Below are 26,535 nucleotides of genomic sequence, written 5' to 3' on the forward strand. Positions count from 1 at the left end.
TAGAGGATTGGGGATCAAACTGCCGACCTTGTGGTTAGGGGCACCTCCGCTCTACCTCTCAGCCCCTGATGTAGTGGATCATCTTCTCAAACAGAGACAATCTGCGGGGCTACAACCCCCCCCCCCCTCCATCTCAGTGAGGCCTCATTGGAACCAGAGACCAGATGTTAAAGGAACAGTCCATGTGTTGGTTCAGCTGAGGAACCATCTGTGATCGCACTGTCCTTACCGATGTGTCTGAGATAGAAGATGTGTGTCTGTGTATGTGTGTTTCTATGTGTGTGTGTAGGGGGGGGTGGGGGGTGGGGGGTGGGGGAGCTGAACAGGAGCTGATCACAGTCAGTTCAGCTGCTTTTATTTTGATGGTCAAACTCAATGTGTGTGTGCATGTGTGTGTAAAACAAAAGGGGGTGGGGACAGGAAACACCTGGAGGTAAGGAAACACACACACACACACACACACAGGAAGAAAAGTATATTTTCTTAAAACACACAAAATCATTATCTGTCTGTTCCTGTCTCTGACCTTTGACCTTGTGGTTCGCTGTGTGTTGATTGTCACTCTCAAACACTTGTAAGGTGTAAAGTCGGAATCTTTTCAAATACAACTCAAATTTGTGTGTTTTTTGTCACAACGGCTCAAAAGAAATGTCACAGCCACAGACTGTTTATAAAACTGGACATAAATGTATAAAATGAAGCCAATGCAAAAGTATCTGAAACCTGTATTGTATGTAATGACCAGCAGAGGGCGACTCCACTGGTTGTTTGCAGTGGTGGCTGGTAATAATATTGTATGTTGTTAAAAACAACACAATATAGAATATGTCATCCCTGTAGCCTTCATGGAGCCTCACTGTGTTTAAGTGACTGTGCAAACTTTCATGCCGTCTGCATCTGAGAGATGTTTCAAGTCTCGCCCCCCCGTCGCTGTCCACAGTACCTCTGTGCAGACACTTTGAAACAGCAACCAGTGGAAGCAATAAAGATATCACCGATACCACATCCAGTTAGTCGACTTTGTTATTCACGAGAATGGGAGGAGCCCCGGGTGGAAACTCATCCTCGTGATTTGCTGCTGAACCTGTAAATCAGGTCCAGACCAACTTCCTTCAGCATGAACTTCCTTGATGCAAACATTTTGTAAATGTTGTATTTCAAGAAACTAAAACTTAAACATGGGATTGACCCGGATTTCCTCTTGTGATGTCATGTAACATGAGTGTAAGGGGGGGTTAAGGGGCTAAAATATAACAGACATAATATAAAACATATAATAACAGACTGGTCATTATATGTAATACATAATTTCTTCATTTATATGGAACTTATCAAAACAAATTTACAAAAAGCTTCACAAATAAAAGACATACAAGTAAAAATAAAAACATTTCAGCATGCCCTTACATTAAAATAATACAAACTAGAATTTGGTCAGGCCAAGGAACTAACAAAGATAAAAGTACGTTTTAAGCTTTGATACAAAGGAAGATACTGGATTTAGAATTTATCATTTAAGACACTGAATTGGCTCATTTTGCAGTTTTAACACAACTATTTAAGTGGTTTAATCCGAACTCCATCATTATTTATTGTTTGCGACCATAATGGAGAGTGTTTTGATCAGCTTCTCATTTATCTTTTCTGTTTAAAGGTCAGTAATCGACATTTTATTATTACCACCACGGTGGAGTAACACCCTCTACAGGTCAGAGGGATTATTACAACTCTATTGGATCTAAATACTATGTTTGGATAAAGTCGCTGAGATCAATGGGTGTACGTGTACAAACTGGATCTTAACCAGGAAACAAAAACTAACGTATTCACATGATATACACATGAGGATCAGTGTTGTGTGAGACTCTGTAAAAACAACACAAACATGCAGTGAGAGAACGTGAAGATGTTTCCCGTGGGATGTTCACATGAATGCATTTCCGTTCCAAGTGACTCAAGCTTACAGAAAAACACAAATATGTAAATAAAGACTCTTCCCTGGAAAACACACAAACACGCGTGAAACTAGCCAAAACCAACATTGCGTTGCTTGTTCCTTCTGGCTCTCAGCTACGATCCCATTGGTTCCTGCTGAAGATGTGAAGCATTCTCTTCAACAGAACCTGACCCATCCTCCTCAACGTGTGGATCCTCCTCAACAGCTCATGAACCCCCATGAGTGATCGATGTCTGCAGAGCTGGAGGTGATTTCACTCAATTCACGCATGAAAGGTGAAATCTGTCTTCACTGAGGCCGACTGTTTTGATTGGCCGAGCTACAGAGCTGCCTGATGACCTTGCAGGTGTTTCAGGTTTCAGGTTCCCTCCTCCCAGCCGAAGCTCTGTGTTTGAAGGACCTCCTGCTGCTCCGGAGTACATCTCTGATGTCCTCTCTGAACTTCTTGGCTGAGTAGTAGTACAGCAGAGGGTTGAACACGCTGCTCAATGCCGCCAGACACAGCGTCACCACCACTGCTCGCCGCAGCGCCACCGTGACCTTACAGGGCCACTTTTTCCAATCGGCGTGCAGGTGCACTGACCTCATCACATGATAGGGCAGAAAGCAAAACAGGAAGGTCACAATCACCATGGAAACCAGGTGTACAGAGCGTTTTCTTGTATGGTGGTGGCTGTTGCCGGACTGGTTGCTAGAGAGGCTGGACCCGGCCATCAGGTGACGTATCAGGCTGCTGTAGCAGAGGATGATGGTGAGGAGAGGAAGGAGGAAGCCCACAGCCAATGATACGTAGTTTAATATTCGGAGAACCTTCCTAGAGGAATCATCATTTGGCTCGAAGCAACGAGGAGACCCCGACCTCAGAGAGAGAGAGAGAGAGAGAGAAGAGAGAGAGTTAATTAGATTTCAAACAATTCATAGATGGAATTTTGATTCTGAGGTGGGAGTCAGTCTCACCTTTCTGTGGTCCCTTTGAGCAGTAAGGGAGAAACGGCCGCACCCACAAACACCCAGATCCCCACACAGACCAGCATGGTCCGAGTGGGCGTGACCTGAGAGCTGTGTTGGAGGGGCTGGGTCACGGCCAGCCACCGGAGCAGGCTCAGGAGAGTGAGGAAGAAGATGCTAAGGGAGGAAGAGCAGTGTGGGTGTGTTCTGGTTCTATTCACTTGAGATTCAACATCCTCATGGGGACAGACCCCATAAAACTAGACTTCATTCAAGGTTTAAGATGTGTTACCTGCTGTATATGTTCACGTAGAAGCTGTAGCCACATAATTGACACAGCCAATCAGGAAACTTCCACACTCCATCCGTCAGGTAATAAAACGCTCTCACTGGGAGGGTGAGGGAGAAGCTGGCGTCTGACAGGGCGAGATTCATCATGACCACACAGGCGGAAGAGCCTCTGGAGGGGGAAACAGGAAAACATGACAACAGGGTTGGAGCAGCCATGTTGATTTTGACAATGAACAGATTATATAGATTTCCAGAGTTAAAGGGACTCTTACCTTTGTTGCATTTTTACACTTTTTTTGGATAAGGTTAAATTGGTATTAATAAGGTAATGACACTCTAAAATGCAAGACAGACCCACCAGGAGTAAAAACAAACAATTATTTCACTCTCATAATATTTAGTGAAAACTTCAACCAATAAAATTCTTCGGACCGAAGGACCTTATTGGCCGACAGACCTGTCTGTTTGCTGCATGGACATGCAGGTTTTCCGTCTGCTTCTTGTGGCGCATTCGGGCCCGCGTCATCAATGTATATAACTTACCGGTGCTTCTGAATCCGAATCCATTGCTTTGGTAAACAAAAACTCACGTGCGTGCGCGGAGGCAGTAGGTTGTAAGTCTGCTTGTAAATAAAAAAAACACCGCGGATGGGAACGAGGGGGTGGGGCATTGGAGGAAGGCGGGATGATTTGAATGTGCTGTAATTCTCAAATGCAACAAAGGTAAGAGTCCCTTTAAGAAAACATGATAAAAATGTTCCATGGGCTACAGTTCTGCTCATGTCCACCAGGTGCTGCCGTGATCCAACTCTGCATTGAGGGACACAATTGTCTTGATTGTTGCATTTATTGCACTCTCTGCTGAGGCCGCCATGTTTTTTACAGTAGCCCAGACTGGACAAACTAAACACCCTTTGAGTTTTTATGAAACCCTAAGGTTACCACAGGTTCTCTTTCATGTTAGGAAGGGGAGGATGAGGTGAGGGGTGAGGGTGGTCAGAGAAGAGGAGGACACAGAGAATCCAGCTCGGTACAAACCATCCTTCTGATCATTAAACAGCTGTGGGCTGGAGAGAAACTCTGTATTTTCCCTCTTTGTTTCCATTGTTCTTCAACAAAGACACTGACATGATTTATTTGATAAAAACGGCGTTATCTCTCCATCGAGAGGTGCAGCGTGTGTGACACATTCCTCAGTGATTCACATTCCGCCGCCATTGACAGTTTCCTGGTTCGTCTGTATGGTCACATGGCTGCGCTGGAGCACACCTAGGTCAGCTGGTCGTTTGAAGGCGTCAAAGGTTCAGGGCATGATTGAAGACTTGCCACAGGAATAGAGTTGTGTGTTTGTGTGTGTTTGTGTGTGTTTGCATGTTCTGACCTGCGTGGACCCTGCACGATGAAAATCAACAGAGCTCCAGTGTTGCACAGAAAGGCGAAAGGAAACACGAGCAGGTAGGTGATGATGTAGGCGTTGAACTTGAACGGATCATCACTATGTATACACATCTCGTACGTCATAGAGGTGTTGTTGCCGCTGGCGACGGGCAGAGTTGTCAGATGTACTTCAGAAAACAAAAAGTCACGATTTAAAGGTCTTGATTGACACAATTACATAAAAACTCATCTGGATTCCTGTGTGTACGGGAGGTGGGTTGATTTGAACTGTTTATTTAATTCAATCTATCTTTTACTTTTTAGTTATTTAAGGCTGAAACATGCCTCCACCCAATAGGAAATCTACCATTTAAAATTGATTGTCTAATTATTATAGTTTTTTCCACACTTCATCAGCACATGACAGAGAAGTAAGCTGCATTAGATTACATTTTAGTCAACCTATTTGCATTTATCTGCTGTATTTTTGCAGATAGGTTGTGTTGATCGGTCTGCTGAAGCCCAGAGTCCAAACTTGGTCTTGTCTTTCGTTCTCTAGTATGATTACGTTTTTTTTTTAGCATTTCCCAGGGATATTCAATTTTTTCTGTTTCTATTTTTCACTGCCAGATCGTCCCCTCCTCCGATCTGGGGGGTTACGGCGCTAAACATTGAAACATCAGTTCTTCCTCGTCTCGTCTTCATTGAAATGTTTCCTCTGAATCAAGGAGCCTGTGAAATAAACAGCTGACGTATCAGGTTGCAAAACAGAAACTAAATTCCTCAAAATGAGCGGGTAGCAAAATCCTACTGTTCAGGGCTTAAATGTGAGTAAGAAATTGAAAGCTTTTAAAACCAGGATGAGAAAGATGTCACTCACCACTCATCCTGTGACAGCTTCACCACCATGTGAGTCCTTGTGTGTTCCCTCCGTTCCTCCGGATTCTCTCCGATGTTCAGTCTTCAAATCGTCCAGACCTGACATGTATGGGCGTGTCAGAGAAGTGGATGGAATTCCCTGGAAGTAGAATAAGAGCACGAACCAGTCCAGGCAGCAGGCCAACACACTTCAAAGTTTATGAGCTCTGATCCCAACAAATTGACTCTCATGCACGTTCCTTAAATAGTTACTTTCAACTTGTTTACAACCTCTAGTAACACCAAAGGAAAGAGAGAGAGAGAGACCAGGGACACTTGTGCATAGCCAGGTTTCAGCTCTGACTAATTATAGTGAAATGAGTTTACAGATGTTATCAATGATAGAATCAACAATTCATAAAGTCATAATAGTTGTTATCCTGCAGAGGGAGAGAGACTATGGGATGGAAAATAAACACATAGATAGTGACATGAGGTCTTTGACATATGAAGACTTTTCATTTTACAGATGAATTCACAAAGTAAAAGGTCCATCAAGAAGACGGCAACTTGATTACATCAAAATACCAATAGTCAAAATAAAATAAGCTTTAAAAAAATTGAATAAAACAAAATCTGCTGCTTATTAATGTCATTACTCTCTGTATATTATTTTACTCTCTGTATATTCTTTGTATATATAAGTCTATATACACATATTTATACATGTGTACATGTTATAATTATAATTATTATTATTATATTATTACTACTATTATTATTATATATACTGTTGCTGCCATTATTACTATATACTGCTATTATATTGGTATAATTACTATCATATATAGATATATATTATGTTATATTATATACTATATATACTGTACTATCTTTATATACCGTCTAACAATAACATTACCATCATATCATCAGTACTATTACCATCATCTTGCCACTGCACCTTATCTACCTATTTATCTTGTGTTTATGTTTTTATTCTTTCTACCTCAATATTTTTTATTTTATTGTATTGTATTGTATTTTATTGTATTCAAATATACCGGCTGCTATGACAACTTAATTTCCTTCGGGGGTGAATAAAGTACTCTATCTATCTATCTATCTATCTATCTATCTATCTATCTATCTATCTATCTATCTATCTATCTATCTATCTATCTATCTATCTATCTATCTATCTATCTATCTATCTATCTATCTATCTATCTATCTATCTATCTATCCATCTATCTATCTATCTATCTATCTATCTATCTATCTATCTATCTATCTATCTATCTATCTATCTATCTATCTATCTATCTATCTATCTATCTATCTATCTATCTATCTATCTATCTATCTATCTATCTATCTATCTATCTATCTATCTATCTATCTATCTATCTATCTATCTATCTATCTATCTATCTATCTATCTATCTATCTATCTATCTATCTATCTATCTATCTATCTATCTATCTATCTATCTATCTATCTATCTATCTATCTATCTATCTATCTATCTATCTATCTATATAATCAATGCTGAAGACCAGTAGAGAAGCTGGGAGTCCGTGAGAGTCGGTGCTGAGAGAATGTTCCTGTGATGATATTGTGTTTAATTTCATTGCAGCAGCGCAATATCTGTGACTATGGTATTTATTAGACTATCGATGACATTTTACATCTGATTTATTTCATTTTATACAACAGCAGACAGCAAACATCCAACATACTCGGACAGTTCACACACACAACATGTTTATTTCTCATCAGAAGTTCTACATTTGTGCTTCACATTGAAACTACAAGTCATGTCTGGAAACTGCTGTAGCCTCTTAAGCAGCGGGTGAGATTCGGCTCAAATGCCTGTCTGAGGAGTACCCAAAGTAAATTGAGCGCTGTTCTTGAACCATTTGGAGTACATGCATGATCTCCAATCATTTGAAAGGTAACATTCTGAACTTTCCCCCCCCAACAGTCAGAATCAGTCTAAGTGCTACTGGCATTGAGTAATAGCAGTTGGAACACAGTGAAGTAGAAGGTTTTTATTTCCGCCTGAATATTTTTTGTTAGACAGATGCCTGCAGATGACTCTAGCTGAGACTTATGAGCTGGAAAACACACTGGGACCCGAGCATGAAGCCTTGACTAGCCCACGTTCAAATTTGATAACAATACCACAGAAAGTGACTATTTCACAGATTTTTTCCTAAGGGCATGTCTAGGCGTTTTCCACAAAGACCATTTGGAACTATGGTAACCAACAACATTCATCACGTCCTGACTTAGTGTTTAGTCATAACACAGTTGTATATTTACCCACCTGGTTGTCTGAGTGTCACTCTCAAATTGAGTAAAAACTGTTTTTATAAAAAGTGTTATAGAAACAAAATGAATGCACTCTTTTAAAGAAGTTCAGTTGAACTCCAGCACTTCATGTGATATATGGATACAATATAACTGTTACTGAAAAGCTTCTAACAAAATGTAACAAAAACATCTGCGTTGGCCGGGAATCGAACCCGGGTCAACTGCTTGGAAGGCAGCTATGCTCACCACTATACCACCAACGCCACGATGTCCCTGCATGTGTGTATGTTGAATTTAATAAAAGGTTAAACCGGATTACAGATGTGTTTATAAATTCTTTTTCTCTTTATTAGTCGTCGGATTTGGATTCTGTAAAACGGAAACGTTTCTAGTGCTGCCATGCTAATTTGATGCTCCGTTTTAAATACGTCATAGAAAACTGCAGAGAGGTGGACGTCCACTAGAGGGCGTCATTTCACCATCGTGGAAGTACACTGTCACTGTCAATGAAATACTTGGGTCACAGGCTTTCTTTAAGCAATGCTCAGTAATTTCAACCCAAAAAAATAAAATAAAAATAGAAATAGTATAAAATAGAATAAAATAGGGTAAAATAGAATAACAATAAAATAGAATATCAAAAATTTAAAATAGAAAATAAAATATATGTATCTAAATATATATCTTTACAGATGAAGAGAAAAATAGAGCAACAATAGTTCAATTTGTGCAGTAGTGCAAATTAAACTGGAATATACATAAAGATAATTAATGTATGTGTATGAAGATAATAAGTAAGTACCGTATATAAAGAAAAATTAAAGGCTGTGTATAAATACATCAGCAACTGTATATAAAGATAATTACTGATTTTATATAAAGAGAATCACTTACTGTGCAAGACAATGAATGTATATAAAAGACAATGCACATTATTTTGGTTATTGATGAACTGTAAAATGTACAAAATAAAATGTTAATAACCAAGTATTGATCCATGGGTTTTCATTAGAGATCTTTAATTAAGAAAATAATTATATACAGAATATTTATATATGCAATTTAAATGTTAATGAGTTGAATAAGAACATTATACATATAAATATATATATAGATCTCTCTCTCTCTCTCTCTCTCTCTCTCCCAGCAGGCAGCCAATCACACCGCACGCGCTGAGCGGCACGCTGCCAGTGCCGCCGCCGACAGCTACACACACACACTCACACAGACACACACACTCACACACACAATCACACGCACACACAGACACACACACTCACACACTCACACGCACACACAGACACACACACTCACACGCACACACTCACACTCACTTTCACACACATACACACAGGCACACTCACAGGCACACACACACAAACACACACTCACACACACACACACACGCACACACACCTTCACACACACACACACACGCACACACACCCCCCCTCTCCGTTACTGCACATCATCGTTGCGTGCACCCCCCCCCCCCTTTATTCCTATGGAGATGTGTGTGTGTGTGTGTGTGTGTGTCAGTATGTGTGTCTTTCCTCGAGCTCGTCTTTTTTTTCCCGCCCCTGCAGGGTCTTCAGCCCCCCAGCCCCCCCCTCCCCAGCCCCCCCCTCCGCGCGCCGCCTCACGCTCGTGCCAAACCCAGGTGATTATCCATCCGCCCCCCCTGTTATCCATCACCCCCCCCCTGCCTCCCTCCCTCCCTCCCTCCTCGGTACCGACAAATCCCCTCCCGGTGCTCCCCCCCCCCCTCTACACCCCCCACCCCCCCCCCCCTCTCTCTGTCTCCTTCCCGCCAGCCATGATCCGTGGCGGGCTAATTCCCAGACGGTCTTTTCCTCCTCTCTTCCTCCTCTTCTCCTCTTTCCTCCTCTTCTCCTCCTCCTCCTCCTCCTCCTCCTCCTTTCGGTAAGTAGCATCAGCATCACCCGCCGTCCATCTTCTCCTCCTCCTCCTCCTCCTCCTCCTCCTCCTCCTCCTCTCCTCCGGACTGCATGCTGTGTTCACGGTATTTATCGGTTTTTATCGGTTTTTATCATTTATCATTATATAATAATATTGCCCCCCCCCCCAGCCAGGCCCCCCCCCCCCCTCCTCCATTCTCCCTCACACTGTGCCTCGGGGGGGTGGGGGGGGGGTGTTAATGTGTCGCGTGGGAGATCCCCCCCCCTCCCACCCCCCCGAGGCAGTGGCCACCGTGACCTTCTGTCGGAGCTCGCGCGCCCGGTTGACCAGACGGGGTAATTAGTTCCGCCTCGAGGGAGCGTTGGGGGGGGCAGTGCGCGTGCGTGTGTCTCACGGAGCGCGTGCACGTCTCAGTGGATACGCACACGCTCAGAGCAGACACACACACACACACACTCTGGCTCTTTCTCCTCCTGCACACACACACACACTGAGCTCAGAGTGTCTTTGACGTGCACACGCACACACACATGCACGCGCGTGTGTGTGTCTGTGTGTGCGCGTGTAGGAGACTTGGGAACAGTTTGTGATGTTTGTTGAAAAGTGAATGTGATGACCTGGTTTCTGGGGTTGACCCTGACTCGCAGAGCAGAGCGCCCCCTGGTGGACGAGCAGCTCAGAGTTCAGAACTTCGATCTGTTTCCAGACTCGAACCCGTGGACGTTTTTTGGTTTTTCACGTATGAGAAACGGGAAAAAAGGGAAATGTCGGAAAGATTTTGACGAGAAGTGGCGCCCAAACATCGGCCATTGTTTCCACCATCACGTCAAGTGTGAAGGATTTACACGATAATCATGGTTATCCAACGGGTTCAGTGTTCATCTTCACCTTCTTCACTTCCTGATTCTTGTCTTTGTTTCCGTTCGCAGAACGAGCCGAGTCGACCACACGGGACCGACTGCCCCCCCGACTTCCTCTGTGAGCAAGTGTGTGCGTGCGTGTGCATGTGTGCGCGCAGGTGTGTGAGGTCATGTCGGGCATGACGAGCGGCGTGTGTGTGGAGAGCGACCTCTCCTCGATGCTCCAGAGAAGCTCCGCCCCCTCCCACCATCACCCGAATCACCATGTTTACGGCGGACAGGGGCAGGTGAGTCACGACGGAGGCAGACACGAGGTCACGTGATCAGACTCCGACAGCAGCCGGTGAATAGAGTGAAACGTTAACAGCTAAAGAGGAGGTGGAGGAGACCAAATGCAGAGAAACAAGAGAAAAGAGAGAGAGAATTCATACAGAGAAACAGGAAACCAAAGAAAACCAAACATCCTTTTGCTTGATTTTCTTTTCCATTGGTAAAAATAACAATACGAACATCTGGCTTTGAAGGAAACAACTTGCGATCTCTTCCGGGTCACATGACTCTGCAGTCGACCCTCGTAGCCAAATTTAAATATTTCCTCGAAACTTCTGTGAACAAACAGGTTTAAGTTTTAGTTTGTGGAACCGACAGCGTTTCCGATCAAAGACGACCCACCAACTTTTCTCTCCGATTTGATTGGATGACGATCGTGTTTCTGTTGCAGGTGTCGGGTTTGGCTCCGATGCTCGACTACTCCACGGAGATGGACCGCTACCGTTCCTCCATCGCCAACTTCTACAAAACCAACGTCAACATGAACATGAACGTGACCAACTTCCCTCAGTCGGCCAAGCTGGCGGCCCGTTTGGCGGCGGCCGGCCCCATCTTCCCCCCCAACGCCGCCGCCAGGCTGGGCACCATGGCGACGGCGCCTTGGGGCTGCCACGACAACATGAACATGAACCACCCGGCCGCCATGTTCTGGAGCCGGCCCAAACCGGTGGGAACTGCACCGACGCATCACCACCACCATCACCACCCGTCCGCGTCGCAGGGTCACCTGACCTCCCCGCACTCCCACAGTACCAGCATGCACCACGGCGGCGCCGGGTCTGGGGGGGCATCAGGTGGAGGGAGCAGTGAAGGGGGAGGAGCTGACAAACATGGACACACTGCCTCCTCACTTCCTGTCACACAGGGATCGGCACACCATCACCCCATGGCGCCGAGCAACGCAAACTTTCTCCCCGGTTACGGCGGCGGCGCGGAGTGCGGCATCATGAACAAGCAGGGACACGCCCACCCAGACATGATGAGCCTATCGGAGGGCGGGAGCTGCAATGGGGGAGGGGTGATGGGCAGTAGCTTCTTGGGGGGGCTGGGATTACCACCTGGGGTCATCGTCATGGCGATGGGGTCGGCAGGGGGCGGGATCTCAGAGGCAGGCAGCGCCTTCCAGATGACCGGCGGCCAGCGGGCGCTAACGGACTGCCAGCAGCACAACTCCTCCCCCTGCCCCTCCTCCTCCTCGCCCTCCTCCTCAGTAGTGACAGCAGGGGGCGTGGCCCTCTCGTCATCGTCGTCCTCGTCATCGGGGGCGGTGGCCAAGAGGAAGAGGAAGCGGTGCGGCGTGTGCGGGCCGTGCCGGCGGCTCATCAACTGCGGCGTCTGCTCGTCCTGCCGCAACAGGAAGACGGGTCATCAGATCTGCAAGTTCAGGAAGTGTGAAGAGCTGAAGAAGAAACCAGGGGGAGGTGGGGGGGTACTTGAGGTGAGGACGCACACACACACACACACACAGACCACACACCTGGTGTTAACATCTAGATTTTGTCATCGGATGTGGGAAGGAACTTACACCAGATTTAGATCCGATCACCACAGACCACTTCCTGTCTGGGCCACGTTTCCACATTCTGACACAGTGTCTCTCTCTCTCTCTCTCTCTCTCTCTCTCTCTCTCTCTCTCTCTCTCTCTCTCTCTCTCTCTCTCTGCCGACACACAGACACACTTAGTGACATCTGACACATCTGTAAACTCCGACAACTTCGAAACAACATTGTCGGGTCTTAACCAACACACACGACACACGTGTTCTTTGCATGTAGAGCGTGGAAGTGGGATCTGAACACAGGGACTTAGTGCTCGCCACTTGAGGTCGGATCTCTCGGGTCCCACACACAAATGGGGTCACATGCACACACACTCATGGGTCACTCACACACACACACACACACACACACACACACACACAGACAAGCATGGGTCACACCAAGATTTGTCATCCTCCATCCATCCTCTGTAAATGCTTGGTCGTGTGTGTGTCTTGGCCTCGTGTGTGTGTGTGTGTCTGTCGGTGTGTGTGTGTGTGAAAGAGAGTGCGTTTGTGTGTCCTGGCTCGCTTAACCCAGATCACTGCCAGCGGGGCATGAGCTGGAAGGCATTTCTCACCCTGTTGAGTGTGTGTGTGTGTGTGTGAGACGTGTGTGTGTGTGCTCGAGTGTTAACGCTGTGCAGATGGTGGGTGGTGAAAAGCGAGAGCACAGTCCCTGCTGAGGTCTGGCAGGCTGCCAACACACACACACACACACACACACACACACACACACGCACACACACACACACGTCTCACACACCACTGATTCAAAGTGATAAAGCGAGCTGCAGGGAGAGAGGAAAAAGAGCAAATTTATGTGCTCTACCAGTGTGTGTGAGGGAGAGAGAGTAAGTGCAATAAGAATTAGTGGTGATCAATAATTCATTGACACCGGTGTTCGACCTCACTGATGACTCTATATATCTCACTCTCACACACACACACACACACACACACTTCCTTCTGTGGGAATCTCGACAAACTATCACTAATTATTCCCTCGGCATCAACACACACACGGTATCAACACACACATCGAAACAGTGTGTGTGTGTGTGTGACTGGGAATTAGCAGCCGTAATCTTCCTCAATTACACACTAATTGGACCTGTGGAGGCTAACAGCAAGCGACAGCACAGTGAGTGTGTGTGTGTGTGTGTGTGTGTGTGTTTTGGTTTGTGTGTGTTCAGGTGGTTTCACACTCTTGCCTCATCCCCTCTCTGTCCTCTGTGAAGTCTACCGAAAAGTTCCTCAGCCAATCAGGAAGTTCCCTTTGTGAAAAACCTCCTTGTTGTTTTCGGTAACACAACAATCTGACCGGAGTTAAATGAAGATCACAACCTGAAGGTCATGTGACGTATGTGATCAGGGGTTTCTTTCATTTTCTCTCTCTCACTTCTACTTCTTGTCTCTTTGTCCTAGCGGCCGCCGTCCGTCCCGACCGGCGAAGCCTTTCGTTGGTTCTTCTAGATGCCCCTCCCCCCCCCACAGAGCTCAACGCCGAACAGGAAGTCAACATCGCATAAGGAAAACAAATCAGGCTTGAAAGACGTCATTGGACGAACGTATCTGGAAATGAACCTGACGCTTTGAGGAAGGACTTCACTTTCATACTTTGTGAAAAAACAAAAAACTGCAAATCCCACGTCAACCGGATCGGGACGCATGCAGCGAGGAGGACGGAGGAGGAGGGGCCAGTTTGGTCACATGAAGGAGGAACTGGCCAATCACCATGACTGTCCAGACGTTAGAAAGGCAAAAGAAGACTACAGTTATTCTTTAACACGTAATCTGGCTCCAAATGCATTCATTCAGTTGGTTGCAATCTGCACCCTTACCACTAGATGTCACTACATGGTGGTTCTGCTATTCACATGGTCGGAGAGAGAACTGACCAATCAGAGATCAGAAACGTCCGGAGTGACACACAAGGACATACCAGTCTGATCCTTTATTTCTGACATGGGATAAATACGTATCCCGTAGCAAAAGCTCTTTTTATCTACATCAGTGATTTACACTTAAAAAATAAGATTTACTTTATCGCAAATTCAATTTAAACATGAGTCTGATAGGATTCTGTAACGGCAGCTACACAATGTTAAAGACTGTTTACAAACATCAGCGTCATCATCACGAAATGTGAATCATGATCACGAATAAATTTTTCTAGATGAATGCAACTCGACTGAAAACCAAACCGAGCGTCAGCAGAGTCGATACAGGAAGAAAGACAAGATCTTAACTTATCCTATGAAAAAAATAAGCATCCATGTCGAAGCCCTTTCTGAAAACCTCACCTCAACACCCCCCCACCTGGAGCAACCTCCATCACGTGGGATCAAACCGTCTCCTTCCTCCTCCTCCTCTTCCTCCTCTTAGCGAACAGGAAGTCCAGCCGAAGCCAAACCAGGAAGTTTCAGGCCTCCTGTTTGAAACAAAACTGGACGACAGGAAAAACCTCAGAGCGAGTACGAACTGACCTCAGCAGGAAGTGATCCAAGACTGTTACTAAGGACTACAAGTTCACTGCAGTAGGACTACAGTTACCACATCACTGTTATCTGTCTCTTTTGTCTACCTCCTCCTCGAGAACTTTGAAGGCACCTTGATTGGGTTTGACCGGGTTGTGCACACGCGGGTACGACATGATCTGGTTCTTAACTATCGATGGTCCAGAGCTGATCTGCTTCATCATCCCTCCATATTTATTTTAGTTTTTTTTAAATTCTCGGGTTTATTTCATTGCCTGAAGTGAAACGTCTGAATCTCTTTTATCCGTGTGGATTTCACTGGAAAGTTCTCAGGGCGCAGTAACACTTCCATTTGGTTTTTATATAAACTAAAACAGACTGAAGCTCACGTTGTTGTATTTTTGTATCATGGAAGTTTTTATCATTTGTCTCTTCAGGAAAAAACAGAGACTTATTGATGGTTGATTATTGGCTTTGAATTGACACGTCTGTTAAAACACGACCCGAAGCTCGAGGAAAGTTCAGAACCGGTTTCTCTGCTCTTCTATTAGTGGTGACCCCCAGGGGAGAGCACCTGCAGCTGCAATGCATCATGGGAACTCGCAGGAAACTGTTGGAACTTCTGAGATGAACCTCGGGACTAAAGTTCTGTGTTTCCGTTTAAACAAACTGATCAAACGTTTTATATATTTAAAAACACAACCTGTCAGCTGATTTGACCACTCCGCATATTGATGGAGAAATCTTTATTCCAAAATGTAACGTAGCTTAAAAACCTTACATTACTCCCCCTAGTGGCAGGTTGTTGTTCTATCCCATTAACACGATACATAAAGCTGGACGACGTTTAAAAAAAAATTGATGTCTATTTGGATTTTTTCTGGTTTAGTCCATGTCCCATTTGCTAACATAGAGAATCTGTCATGTCGTCCATCTTTATTTCCAGCCTGTTCTATCCCCGCGAATGTTCTGATTATGTCATCGATTCCGACGTTAATGATCAACTGAACGACTCATGATGATGTCATCATGGCGTCAGACTCTGCTCTCGCCGACATGTTTGAAATAATGTTTTTTTTTTTGTTTCATGAGGAAAATGTTCACCTCTGCGTGGGAACTGAAATCAAACGTCCCCTTTTTCTCAGGGTGGGGTGAGGCGATGTGGGAGGGAGGGGGACTTTGTTTTTTTTGTGTGTCCTCTTCCTCATGTGTTCTGTCTCCGTGACGACCTCATGTGCTGAATTATAATAAAGCATTTCAAAAGATGAGCAGCGGGTCTGTGATAGAAGCACAGGGACGAATACGGATGTCAGGTGATTGCATCATACAATAGTGTGTGTGTGTCTTTGTGTAAGAGAGAGAGAAAGAGGAAGAGCGGGTGTGAAAATGAACAATATGTATTTGTGTATTTGCTTGAATTTTTTTCCCACAAGATGGAAGCTGTGTGTGTTTGTGTGTGTGTGTGTGTGTGTGTGTCATCACAGTAATGGTGTTGCTATCAGACAGAGAGAGAAAGACAGAGGAGCTGGTTGTCCCTGACGACGGTGCGCCGTGTTGCCTGGCAACAGCGCTAACAATGGCCTGCCACCAGTGTTCTAGAATGTGGGCGTGGCCTGAGAAAGAGAGAGAGGGGAACACAAACAGCTGTGACGCAAACAACTGATGTTTGTCAACAAACAAACAAAAGAAACAGTAACGTTTGTAACAACGATTTATTTTTATTGATTCAGATTTTTCTTAATTTAATCTTAAACATTACTGTGATCATATTTCACTCGTCTGAACATCTGCAGCAAAAATACACTCACATGATGAAGCTGTGAGAGGTCGGGGGAAGGGGGGTATGAAGGAAGATTTCAACAATTAAGTAAATTATATAAAAAGAAAAAAAATTAATTATTCTTCCATTAAATAACGACCAAGGAGAATCCATTTTCAACCTAGTTACTTTTGGATCAGAATCTTGAACTGGACTTTGTTCACATCTTATTACAACTTCATATTACAGCTTAATTTTTGTGATGTTTTCGACTTTATGATTATTTTATTAAGTGACCCTAATACTCCATCGTAGCAAAGCAACGACAATCATGGATCAGGATCTTTCTCCGAAACTAATAATCTTTTCTGGTCCCGCCCACAGTCTGTGGACCGACGGGACTCAACTCAACAAACACGTTAATTATTCGACTTTTTAATGTTTCAGAAATTTAACAATCCGTCGTCTATTTAACTAAATCGTTAAACATGACTCCCATTTTTCATCTGCGCTTTGTGACCATTTTATTAGGCACCACTTTCAGACTGAGGAAAATCAATATAATTATCAAACTACTTCATTTAATCCTCCTTATATTTAGTCAATTAATGAATATCATGGTTACACCAGCGTAACCATAGCAACTGTGATGTTTCTGAGATGCGTGAGTGGCTGCAAGACGACTGTAAAAGTTTATTTCTGATCAGTGATCTCGTCCCTGATCACGTTTGAGGGGATTTTTTTTGTAGTTTTTGTCTCTTTCACTTTTGGTCGGGAGTCAGCTGATCCACCACAGTGGTTAACAGCCGGTAACAGGGGCCTGATTAGTTTTAATTAGTGTGGGTGAAACTCTGTCGCCCCCTGGAGACTCATCATCCCTCAGTCAGAGAGAGAGAGAGAGAGGATGTGATGGGGCACAGAGGAGGTGAAAGCTTGAGTCTGGCTCCCTCTGGTGGTGAGGAAACCAAAACGCACCCGAATTTGCTCAGACGTGAAAATGAAAGCTGCCCAATCTCCAGTTCCACCGAGAAGCATTTAATTAAAAATAAAACAAATAAAGAACATTACAAGGAATTAAAACATTTCAAAAAATGATTTTACATCCGCCATTATGTCGTCCATCTTTATGGCTTATTAAACATTCTTACAAATGGTCAGTTTTATGTGATCACTTTAGGTTTGACACTTCCTTCACAGCTTCTCTCACTTACACGTTTACGAGTCCAATCATCGCACACCGCAGCTGTGACATCCCAAACTTATTTTATTTAATCATGTATTTGCAGATTACGTATTTTCCTTTTCACCTTGAATTGAAACAGTTCATCCCGTTAACTTAATCCCTGTTTTATTTAACACCAGCTACTGTTTTATACAACGTCTGAGCTTGATTGACAGACAGGAGGCGTGGTCAACAACCCTGCGTTCATAGTTTCATGTGACTCGTCCATCAACTGGAGGCGGGACCAGGCATCATTTTATCACCCAGTACAATTCTTTTTCTGGTAATCAGTAGTATTTTCTTTTCAAATCTCGATCCCGAATGATTTATCGATTAGTGGCTATATTAAAAAAAAAAAATAAGACGAAAGAAATAGAAAATGTTGAAAAGGTCACATAGAAAACATTAATTATTATAGTTAATGCATTTTTTTCTTTAACATTTGGTTGTATTTGTCTTTTTTTATTAATACTTATAATAAAGTTTAGGGTTAAACCGAAAATATCAAACCACGATTACATTTTTTGTCACCAGGGTTTGATAACATCTTCCAATCATTCTTTTTTGTTGAAAATACTAAATATTTCGATGCTTTGTCCCAGCCCCAGAAAAACAACTATCACACTAACAAAATTATAATTTCATCGTCCATTCTTTTCGGCGAGAACAAATGTGTCCAGAGGATCGAGAGGAGGAACATTTCAAAATCAACAAAACGAAAATAGTCAAAATCAAAAGTGAATTTCGGATATTCGCTCCACCACGTGGCGCCGGGCAACCATTCGTCAAAGGGCGAACGAGTCCGAGTGGGCGTCAGCGGAGGCGTTAGAGTTCCACTGGTTGTGTGGGGGGGGCGTGACGCCATCGTCTCTGTGGGCGTCGACAGGATCAAAGTGGTTGTGATGGTTTGAATCGGTCGAGTGTTTTGAGAGCGACTCGACCGGAGGATCGGAAAGACACTTCCTGCGTGACGTGGGCGAGGCTGCGTGGTTGAAGTGTCCGTCAGAGGCCGGGGACGGGTTCATAGAGTGAAAACCAACAGGAAGTGATGCGTCCCCACGGGTGACGACTGAAAACGTGTCCGTCAGTCGCTCGGCAGCTGCACAGGACGAGCGGGGGTCAGTGCAATCGGGAATTTGACGAAGGAGGTCGACGGGCAACGACCTGACGGGAGACGAGTGATTCCTGGAATCAACAGTTGAAAGCAAAAGAGGAGACGCGTCGTTGGAATTAACTCCTGAGAAAACGCCACTACCTGCTGGGAAGTCTCCAGCGCTACTGGAAACGGGCGCCACCCGACAGGAAGAGGGCCTGAACGTCTGATCGGCTCCGGAGGTAGAGTGATTGTGAGGCAGCTTCTCTTTGGACCAGCCGCTGACGGCTGAATGGAAATCAACAGAATGAACGGGATCAACGTGAACGGCTGAAGATCGACGAACAGAGAAAGAAGTCTCTTCTGTGACATCACAGCTGGAATGTTCCTCTGACGAATGGAAAGAGTTCATGACGCCCACATGTGGTGAAACATCAGAATGCGTGGAACCGTTTGCAGAAGCAGACGATGAATCCACGGGACTCGCGGGTTTGATGCCCGTGGTCAAAGCGGGCGAACGCGAGTCGGGCGCCACGACTCCTCTCAACGCCAGAGAGCTTTTCAAATGTTTCTTCAGCGCTGAGTTGGGGGCGTCGGCCTCAGGGGCACAGCGGGAGTCAGCAGCGGGATGAAAATGGCGTTCAGCAGAGGCGTGAGGCGAGAGGCGCTCAGCAGGGGACAGGTGAGGACTTCCTGCATCTTTGTGTTTTAATGGCGGCGGCGTGTTTCTGTGATGGGCTCGCACCGGACTGGCCTGTCTGAGGAGCGGCGGGACGTCCACGCCGTCCCCTCCCACCCTGAAGTCCATCTGCTGCAGAGGAGGCAGCGGCGGGGGGGTCTTACGACACGGCGGCAGGTCGGTGACATCAGGAACTCTGGGCTCAGCCCACCGGCCGCTCAGCTTCGGACGAGCCTCGTGCAGATCCTGAAAACGCTTTTTCCTCGAGTCGGGTGAACGACTGGGGTCAAAGGTCAGAGGACGGTCACATTTCGGAGCAGCGATTCCCCTCAGGTCGTCGAGGATGGTTGCTAGGAGACGAGTGTCAGAAGTCGAGACCTCAGAGTTTCTTTTGCGGTGATCCGTCGCCATGGGGATGAACTTGTTGTCTCCGGTTGGCTGAAGGCCGCACGCCACCAGCGACCCGCCCTCCTCCACGTGTTCCACATCCACATCGTGATCGCTGTTGTTGTCGACGGCGACGGGACCCACGGCCTCCGACCGGCCTGGTGGCTCCGCCTCCGACCCGTCTGACCCTCTGTCCAGGATGTCCACAGGAAGGTCGCCGATGTCTTCATCCAAGGCCCCGCCCACACCGGCAGAGTGCACCAACGGGAGCGGAGGGAGGTCGGAGAAGTCGACGGTCTGCTGGCTGCTGAGGGGACTGCTGCTGCTGCTGCCCCCCCCACCGCCAGGTTTGTTGTGGGCGTCGTCATCGTGGCTCGTGTCGCTGTCGAGGGTGATGATGACTGGAGAGCTGAGGGAGAGAGAGAGAGAGAGGGAGTGAGAGAGAGAGAGAGAGAGAGAGAGAGAGAGAGAGAGAGAGAGAGAGGGAGAGAGGGAGAGAGGGAGAGAGGGAGAGAGAGGGAGAGACAGAGAGAGAGAGAGAGGGGGAGAGAGTGAGAGAGAGACAGTGACAGAGAGAGACAGTGACAGAGAGAGACAGTGACAGAGAGAGGGAGAGAGCGAGAGAGGAAGAGAGGGGGAGAGGGAGAGAGATAGGGAGGGAGAGAGAGAGAGAGCGAGAGAGAACGAGAGGGAGAGAGCGAGAGAGGGAGAGAGAGCGAGAGAGGGAGGGAGCGAGAGGGAGAGAGAGAGAGAGAGTGAGAGGGAGAGAGAGCAAGGGAGAGAGAGACAGTGCCAGAGAGAGAGAGAGAGAGTGAGAGAGAGACAGTGACAGAGAGAGGGAGAGGGAGAGGGGGAGAGGGGGAGAGGGAGAGAGATAGGGAGGGAGAGAGAGAGAGAGCGAGACAGAACGAGAGGGAGAGAACGAGAGAGGGAGAGAGAGAGATCGAGAGAGGGAGGGAGCGAGAGGGAGAGAGAGAGAGAGAGGGAGAGAGAGACAGTGAGAGAGAGATTGAGAGGGAGAGAGAGCGAGGGAGAGAGAGACAGTGACAGAGAGAGAGAGAGAGTGAGAGAGAGAGAGAGACAGTGACAGAGAGAGGGAGAGGGCGAGAGAGAGAGAGAGAGGGGGAGAGGGAGAGAGATAGGGAGGGAGACAGAGAGAGAGCGAGAGAGAACGAGAGGGAGAGAGCGAGAGAGGGAGGGAGAGAGAGAGAGCGAGAGAGGGAGGGAGCGAGAGGGAGAGAGAGAGAGGGAGAGAGATACAGTGACAGAGAGAGGGAGACAGAGAGACAGTGAGAGAGAGAGAGAGAGGGAGAGAGTGAGAGGGAGAGAGAGACAGTGAGAGTGAGAGGGAGAGAGAGCAAGAGAGAGAGAGACTGAGTTATAATGGAGCAGAATTCTTCTTCTTCTTGTTAGAGGTGGAGATCATGACAGGTCGCCCCCTGCTGCATAATTTGACAACTGCAGATCTGATCAAATGTTAATAATAATAACAATAATACAAATAATAGTTTAATTATTATAAATCTGTTTTGTTAAGATGTAATGACTGTGTGTTAACATTATTGTCTCCTACTACAACACACTGTGGACAAAAACGGTAGTTGTGTGTGCGTGTTTCCCCCCCCCCCTCACCTGCTGTGGCGGTTCTTCCGGTGGCGTTTCCTGCGGCGCTTCCTGTCGGGGGGGCGCTGCGTGGCGTCGGACAGGATGGTTCCCTCGTAGATGATCTCCACGCTGGGACTGCGATCGTCTCGGTTCCTCCTGCTGAGGCTGGACGACAGACGCAAAGACGGACAGAAAACAGGAGGTTACACTCAGAGTTTTTTGCTCACAATTATTTACATTTTGTTTCCTCAGAAGTTTTGTCTCTCACCCGTAGGGGGCGGAAAGTTTCCATGGGAAGTTAAGCTCGGGAATTTTGGGAATTTTGGGAACTACGCAAAGTAAAATATATTAGCATGCTGATTGAGGATTGTTCATCTGTTCATCTAGCCTATTTCCATTCATTTATCAATCAATTATAAAATATATTTACAGACGATTCCAATTGTTTGGCTAACTATTTATGTCTCTGGCATTGCATTAGTGTTTTTTTACAAACTTTTTTCTCATCTTATTCTACAGAACAATGCCACGTGCACTCTCTAATGTGTGGAGACATTTCACCTCATCCAATGTAGAAGGAAAGGCTGTGTACATTTGCAAATACTGTGCAAAGACCTATGTTAAGAATGACACAACGATGCAGAAGCATATAGTCAAGTGCCCAAAGTTTCCTCAGGGCTCAAATCAGCCTATGACACAACAAAGTGTTTATATTTATGTCTGTATATGACAAGGTAAATACAGTTAGTATAAATTATCAACAACATTTCCATTTTATTCCCGTTAATTCCCGTATATTCCCGTATATTCCCGTTAATTCCCGTTAATTCCCGTATATTCCCGTTAATTCCCGTATATTCCCGTTAATTCCTGTATATTCCCATGGAAAGTTTCCAACTTTGAATATTCCCGGAATTTTGCAACCCTACTCACAACATTTCCTGTATATTCCCGTTAATTCCCGTTCATTCCCATGGAAAGTTTCCAACTTTGAAAGTTCCCAGAATTTTGCACCCTACTCACCCGTCACTCTCCCTCCTCTGTGCGTCTCTCCTCCTCCCTCCGTCCCTCCCCCTCTTCCTCCTCCTCTCCCGCTGCTTCTCCTCCGGCCTCCCGCTCTGCGGCCTCCAGGTCGGGTCCTTGTCGTTGCTGTCCAGGTGGCGGCTCTTGTACTTCCTCTTCCCGCCGGGTTTGTCTCTGTGGTGGGCGTCGCCGGGGGAGAGCACGGGCGGCGTCCGGGCGAGCGGCGAGGACAGCAGCGGCGGGGAGAAGCAGAAGGCCGAGGAGGAGCGGGAGGAGGCGCAGGAGGAGGAGAGGGGGGAGCAGCGGTACTCGACGCTGGAGTCGGGCGGAGAGCTGGACTCCACGCTGGAGGGAAACGGCGAGGGGGATTGCGCCGGGTGGCACATCATGGCGGGGTAGATGGAGCGGTTGGGGTTGCACAGAGTCCCGCTCCGGTCCGGACCCGTCCTCTTCCTCCTCCTCCTCCTCTTCCTCCTCTCCCTCGCCGTCTCGCTGCCGAGCTGCTTCCAGTCTCTGCGGCCGTCCTCCCGCCGCTCGCCCGGGCTGAGCGTGCACACCGACTCCGAGCTCCGCCCAGAGCTCGCCGACCACGAGCGTGCACGTGAACAAGGCCCGCCCGCTTCGCCGTCTTTCTCCTTCCGCTGGTCGTCCGGCTCCTCCTGGAAGGCGGCAGATGTGGAGGGGGGGATTGTGGGTATGTGAGGAAGAGGAGGAGGAGGAGGGGGGGTGGTGGCGAGAGGAGGAAGCTCCTCCTTCTTCTCCTCCCCCTCGGAGTCGGACGACAGCTGCACCAGCTCCGGCGTCCGCTCGGCGATCGGCTTCTTGTATCCCACGATCAGACACTCCTCCTCCCCCTTCTCCCCCTCCTGATTGGCCGCCTCCTGAGGGGCGGGGCTAAACGACAGCGAGGCCAGCGAACACGAAGGCTCGGCGGTGGAGTAGGAGGGGCCCGGAGTCTCGTCGTCCCAGCCCGTCATACTGAGGCAGCTTCCTGTTTGGATGACGTCCTCGGACCCGCCCCCGGCCTCGTGCTCCTCCCCCTCGGAGATGGCGATGACCGAGCTGCTGTCGGACGCGCTGCTGATGCCGTCCAGCTCCAGGGCGGCGGCCGGCGGCTCGTACAGCGCCTGCAGGTCGTAGTTCTCCAGGCTGAGCGGCGAGCGGGCGAAGTTGACCAGCTCGTGCAGGAAGTGGTCGGTGCGAGCCAGCAGGAAGGGCCGCAGCTCGTCCTCGATGGTGGGCGAGTCCTCCAGCCCGTGGCGTGCGAGCTGCGCCATGATGATGCGCTGGACGATGTCGACCAGCGTGCCGTGAGCGCCGTAGAGCACCGTGAGCTCCCGCCGCAGCCAGGGGCGGAGCTTGTTCAAGTGGACGGGGTTACGCCGGAAGCTCTCCGCTGTGATGTCGCACGGCGGTCCCTGGTTACCCCCGGCAACGCCACGGACCCGTACGCCGCTGCGGTAGAGCGCGCGGCGGAACGCCACCGTCTCTCTCTCCCTCAGACGCCGCACGGTTCCCCCGTCCCGCTGCAGCCGCTGCCTGGTCGCCAGGCGGGTCATCAGGCGCCGGGTGGCCCGGTCGTTGTGCGTCCTCGCCCCCCCGAGGCCCGTCAGCCCCTCGAAGATCACCCCCCGCTCCGCCAGGTCGGCTCCGCCCCTCGTCCTCTGCTGGTCCGGGTCCTCCCCCTCGCCGCTGTCCTCCGCCACCACGGGGGAGACGGCGGGATGGTGAGGAAGAGACGGCAGAGGAAGAGGAGGAGAGTCGAGGTACCACTCCCACACCCCCGTCCTCCTGTTCCCTCCTCCTCCTCCTCGCCCGCCCCTCTCTCTCCTGCGCCTCCTCGTGCTCGTCTCCAGGCCGTCCGCCGTCCGGTGCCTCCGCAGCATCAGCCTCATCTGATGGTTGCTCCTCGCCGCCGACGCCATCGCCGCCACCATGGCCACGGTGGCGGCCACGCTGCTGTTGGCGGGCGGCGGGCGCAGCGTGTACTCCTTGAAGTCGTCCTCGGCGCGGACCGAGTGCAGGATGGAGGCGAACGGCTGCTTGCACAGCGGACACTCGGCCTTGTTGTGCGACCACTCCTGGATGCACGGGAAGCAGAAGCGGTGCAGGCAGCGGTCCAGGTACGCCAGGTTGTTGAAGCGGTCCAGGCAGATCGGGCACTTGGAGTCGGGGGAGGCGTCCTCGGCCGCCACCACCGCCCTGGCCGAGGCGGAGGAGGTGGGAGGAGAGGAGGTGGGAGGAGAGGAGTGCGGAGGAGAGGAGGCGGCGGCGGCGGCGGTCGAGGCTTTGCCGGAGCTCTTCCTGCGGCTGCTGCTGCGGCTCTCTCGACTCCTCCCCTCCTCCTCCCCCGGCAGACCGCCTCCTCCTGCACCTCCTCCTGCACCTCCTCCTCCTGCAGCATCCCGGCGACGCACGCGCAGCTTCATCCGCGTGGGCGCCATCACCTGAGGACACAACACATCATGAGGTGCATTCTGGGTCATGTGACTTTGAGTTTGCCCAAACCAGGAAGTGGTTCTTTCAGTTTTTTAGTTCTTTTAATAAAAAACTCCTCCAGGTGAGAAGGGCTGACACTGACGTCATTCACCTGTGTGACGTCAGCAGTGGCTCAACACGTCAACAGGAAGCTAAGCTGAACGAAGCCTTCACATTCACGCCTGAGATCACAACAATGTGAAACTAGCATGTTAGCATCTGTTAGCCTAGCATGCTAGCATTGCCTGACGGTCAGCGGAAGGTTCGGGCTCGTCACGCCGGTGCATCGGGCTCCTCTCTGCGGGTTAACACCGGAACCTGCTCGGTAGCCCGCCGGGATCACAACAAACACAGCTACGCTAGTCTGTTAGCATGCTAGCCTGTTAGCATGCTAGCTCTGTTAGCTCCCTGTGTACCTGAGCAGAAGTCGACTCTCCCGGGGGCTCCGGGAGCTTCTCATCCGGTTTCTTCCTCCTCCTCCCGGCAGAGCTCCGCGCGGTGAGAGGCATCCGGTCCGCCCGCGGGTCTGTAGCCGCCTCCCGGGCTCCGCGGCTCGGGTCCGGTCTCACCGAAGCTCCGGTCTCACACACACATTAGTTCCAGGCGATTTCCTCCAAACCGAAGCTTCTCTGCACCGAGAGAGGCCGCGGGGCATCATGGGAAATGGAGCTCCGGATCACCCTCCACCACCCCCATGAAACAAAGATAGTAAATAAAGACGATGACTCACTCATTGATTTTCTTTGGAATGCCTCATTTTGACTTCACACAGACAAATCTCTGCTCAGAAGTATTATTTTATACTTTATTGATCATACTTTTAATTCCAGGTCTCATTAATGTATCTCCACGAGTCCGAAATTCATATAAACACGTTAAATTATCAAAAGTTATGGTTTATGAGATATCCATAGTAAACGCTACACATTTACATATATTCAATATATAAATGTTACATATAATATATCACATATTGAAATGTATAGAATCAGTGTTTATTAACTTATATTAACACGCTTACAACTTATATACGCTACACCACATATATATCTTCTATATACACATATACATACAAATCTGTGTGGTATTTATATTTATAAAAACATGTGTTGGTTGGTTTGCACTTATGTAACATGTAAGCAGTGGTGTATAAAGTACTTGAAAGCCATACTTGAGTAAAAGTACAGATATCTTACCTGAAAGTGACTTTGGTAAAAGTAAAAGTCACCCGTCAGAAAATGACTTGAGTAAAAGTCTTAAAGTAGCTCATATTAAAAGTACTTAAGTATCAAAAGTATCTGGTGTTGAAATATACTTAAGTATCAAAAGTAAAAGTACAAGTACCAAAATTAAGAATGCAAAATGCTCTTTATAGTAGTCCTATACAGACACAAAACAACCCAAAATGTT

The 26,535-nt window shown here is 47.7% G+C and overlaps 3 protein-coding genes and 1 non-coding gene across 4 annotated transcripts in view; 1 reads left to right on the forward strand and 3 right to left on the reverse strand.

Annotated features, from left to right (window-relative positions):
- Nucleotides 1-5,460, reverse strand: part of LOC132996303 (cysteinyl leukotriene receptor 1-like) — a 6,817-nt gene extending 1,357 nt beyond the window's left edge. Inside the window, exons 1-5 of the mRNA XM_061066645.1 lie at nt 5,454-5,460; nt 4,578-4,761; nt 3,198-3,365; nt 2,915-3,082; nt 2,358-2,816 (exon numbers count right to left, since the gene is read on the reverse strand). Of these exons, the coding sequence (XP_060922628.1) occupies nt 2,358-2,816; nt 2,915-3,082; nt 3,198-3,365; nt 4,578-4,761; nt 5,454-5,460 (986 nt within the window). The remainder of the gene's footprint in view (nt 1-2,357; nt 2,817-2,914; nt 3,083-3,197; nt 3,366-4,577; nt 4,762-5,453) is intronic.
- Nucleotides 5,461-7,942: 2,482 nt separating this feature from the next.
- Nucleotides 7,943-8,014, reverse strand: trnag-ucc (transfer RNA glycine (anticodon UCC)). The gene has a single exon. It is a non-coding gene; the product is annotated as a tRNA-Gly (tRNA).
- A 2,687-nt stretch (nt 8,015-10,701) lies between these two features.
- Nucleotides 10,702-13,875, forward strand: LOC133028711 (CXXC-type zinc finger protein 5-like). The gene is made up of 3 exons (XM_061095698.1): nt 10,702-10,818; nt 11,253-12,299; nt 13,828-13,875. Exons 1-3 carry the CDS (start codon nt 10,702-10,704, stop codon nt 13,873-13,875), a joined length of 1,212 nt encoding a protein of 403 aa, XP_060951681.1.
- A 3,180-nt stretch (nt 13,876-17,055) lies between these two features.
- On the reverse strand, nt 17,056-24,878 carry LOC132996304 (E3 ubiquitin-protein ligase Topors-like; the record flags this gene model as incomplete). The annotated part of the gene is made up of 3 exons (XM_061066646.1): nt 17,056-20,428; nt 21,652-21,789; nt 22,648-24,878. Coding segments are annotated over 3 exons (4,152 nt in total), but the record flags the coding sequence as incomplete, so codon positions are not given.
- Between the last annotated feature and the right edge of the window lie 1,657 nt (nt 24,879-26,535).

This window comes from Limanda limanda, chromosome 22 (assembly GCF_963576545.1).
Source record: "Limanda limanda chromosome 22, fLimLim1.1, whole genome shotgun sequence".
NCBI lineage: Eukaryota > Metazoa > Chordata > Actinopteri > Pleuronectiformes > Pleuronectidae > Limanda > Limanda limanda.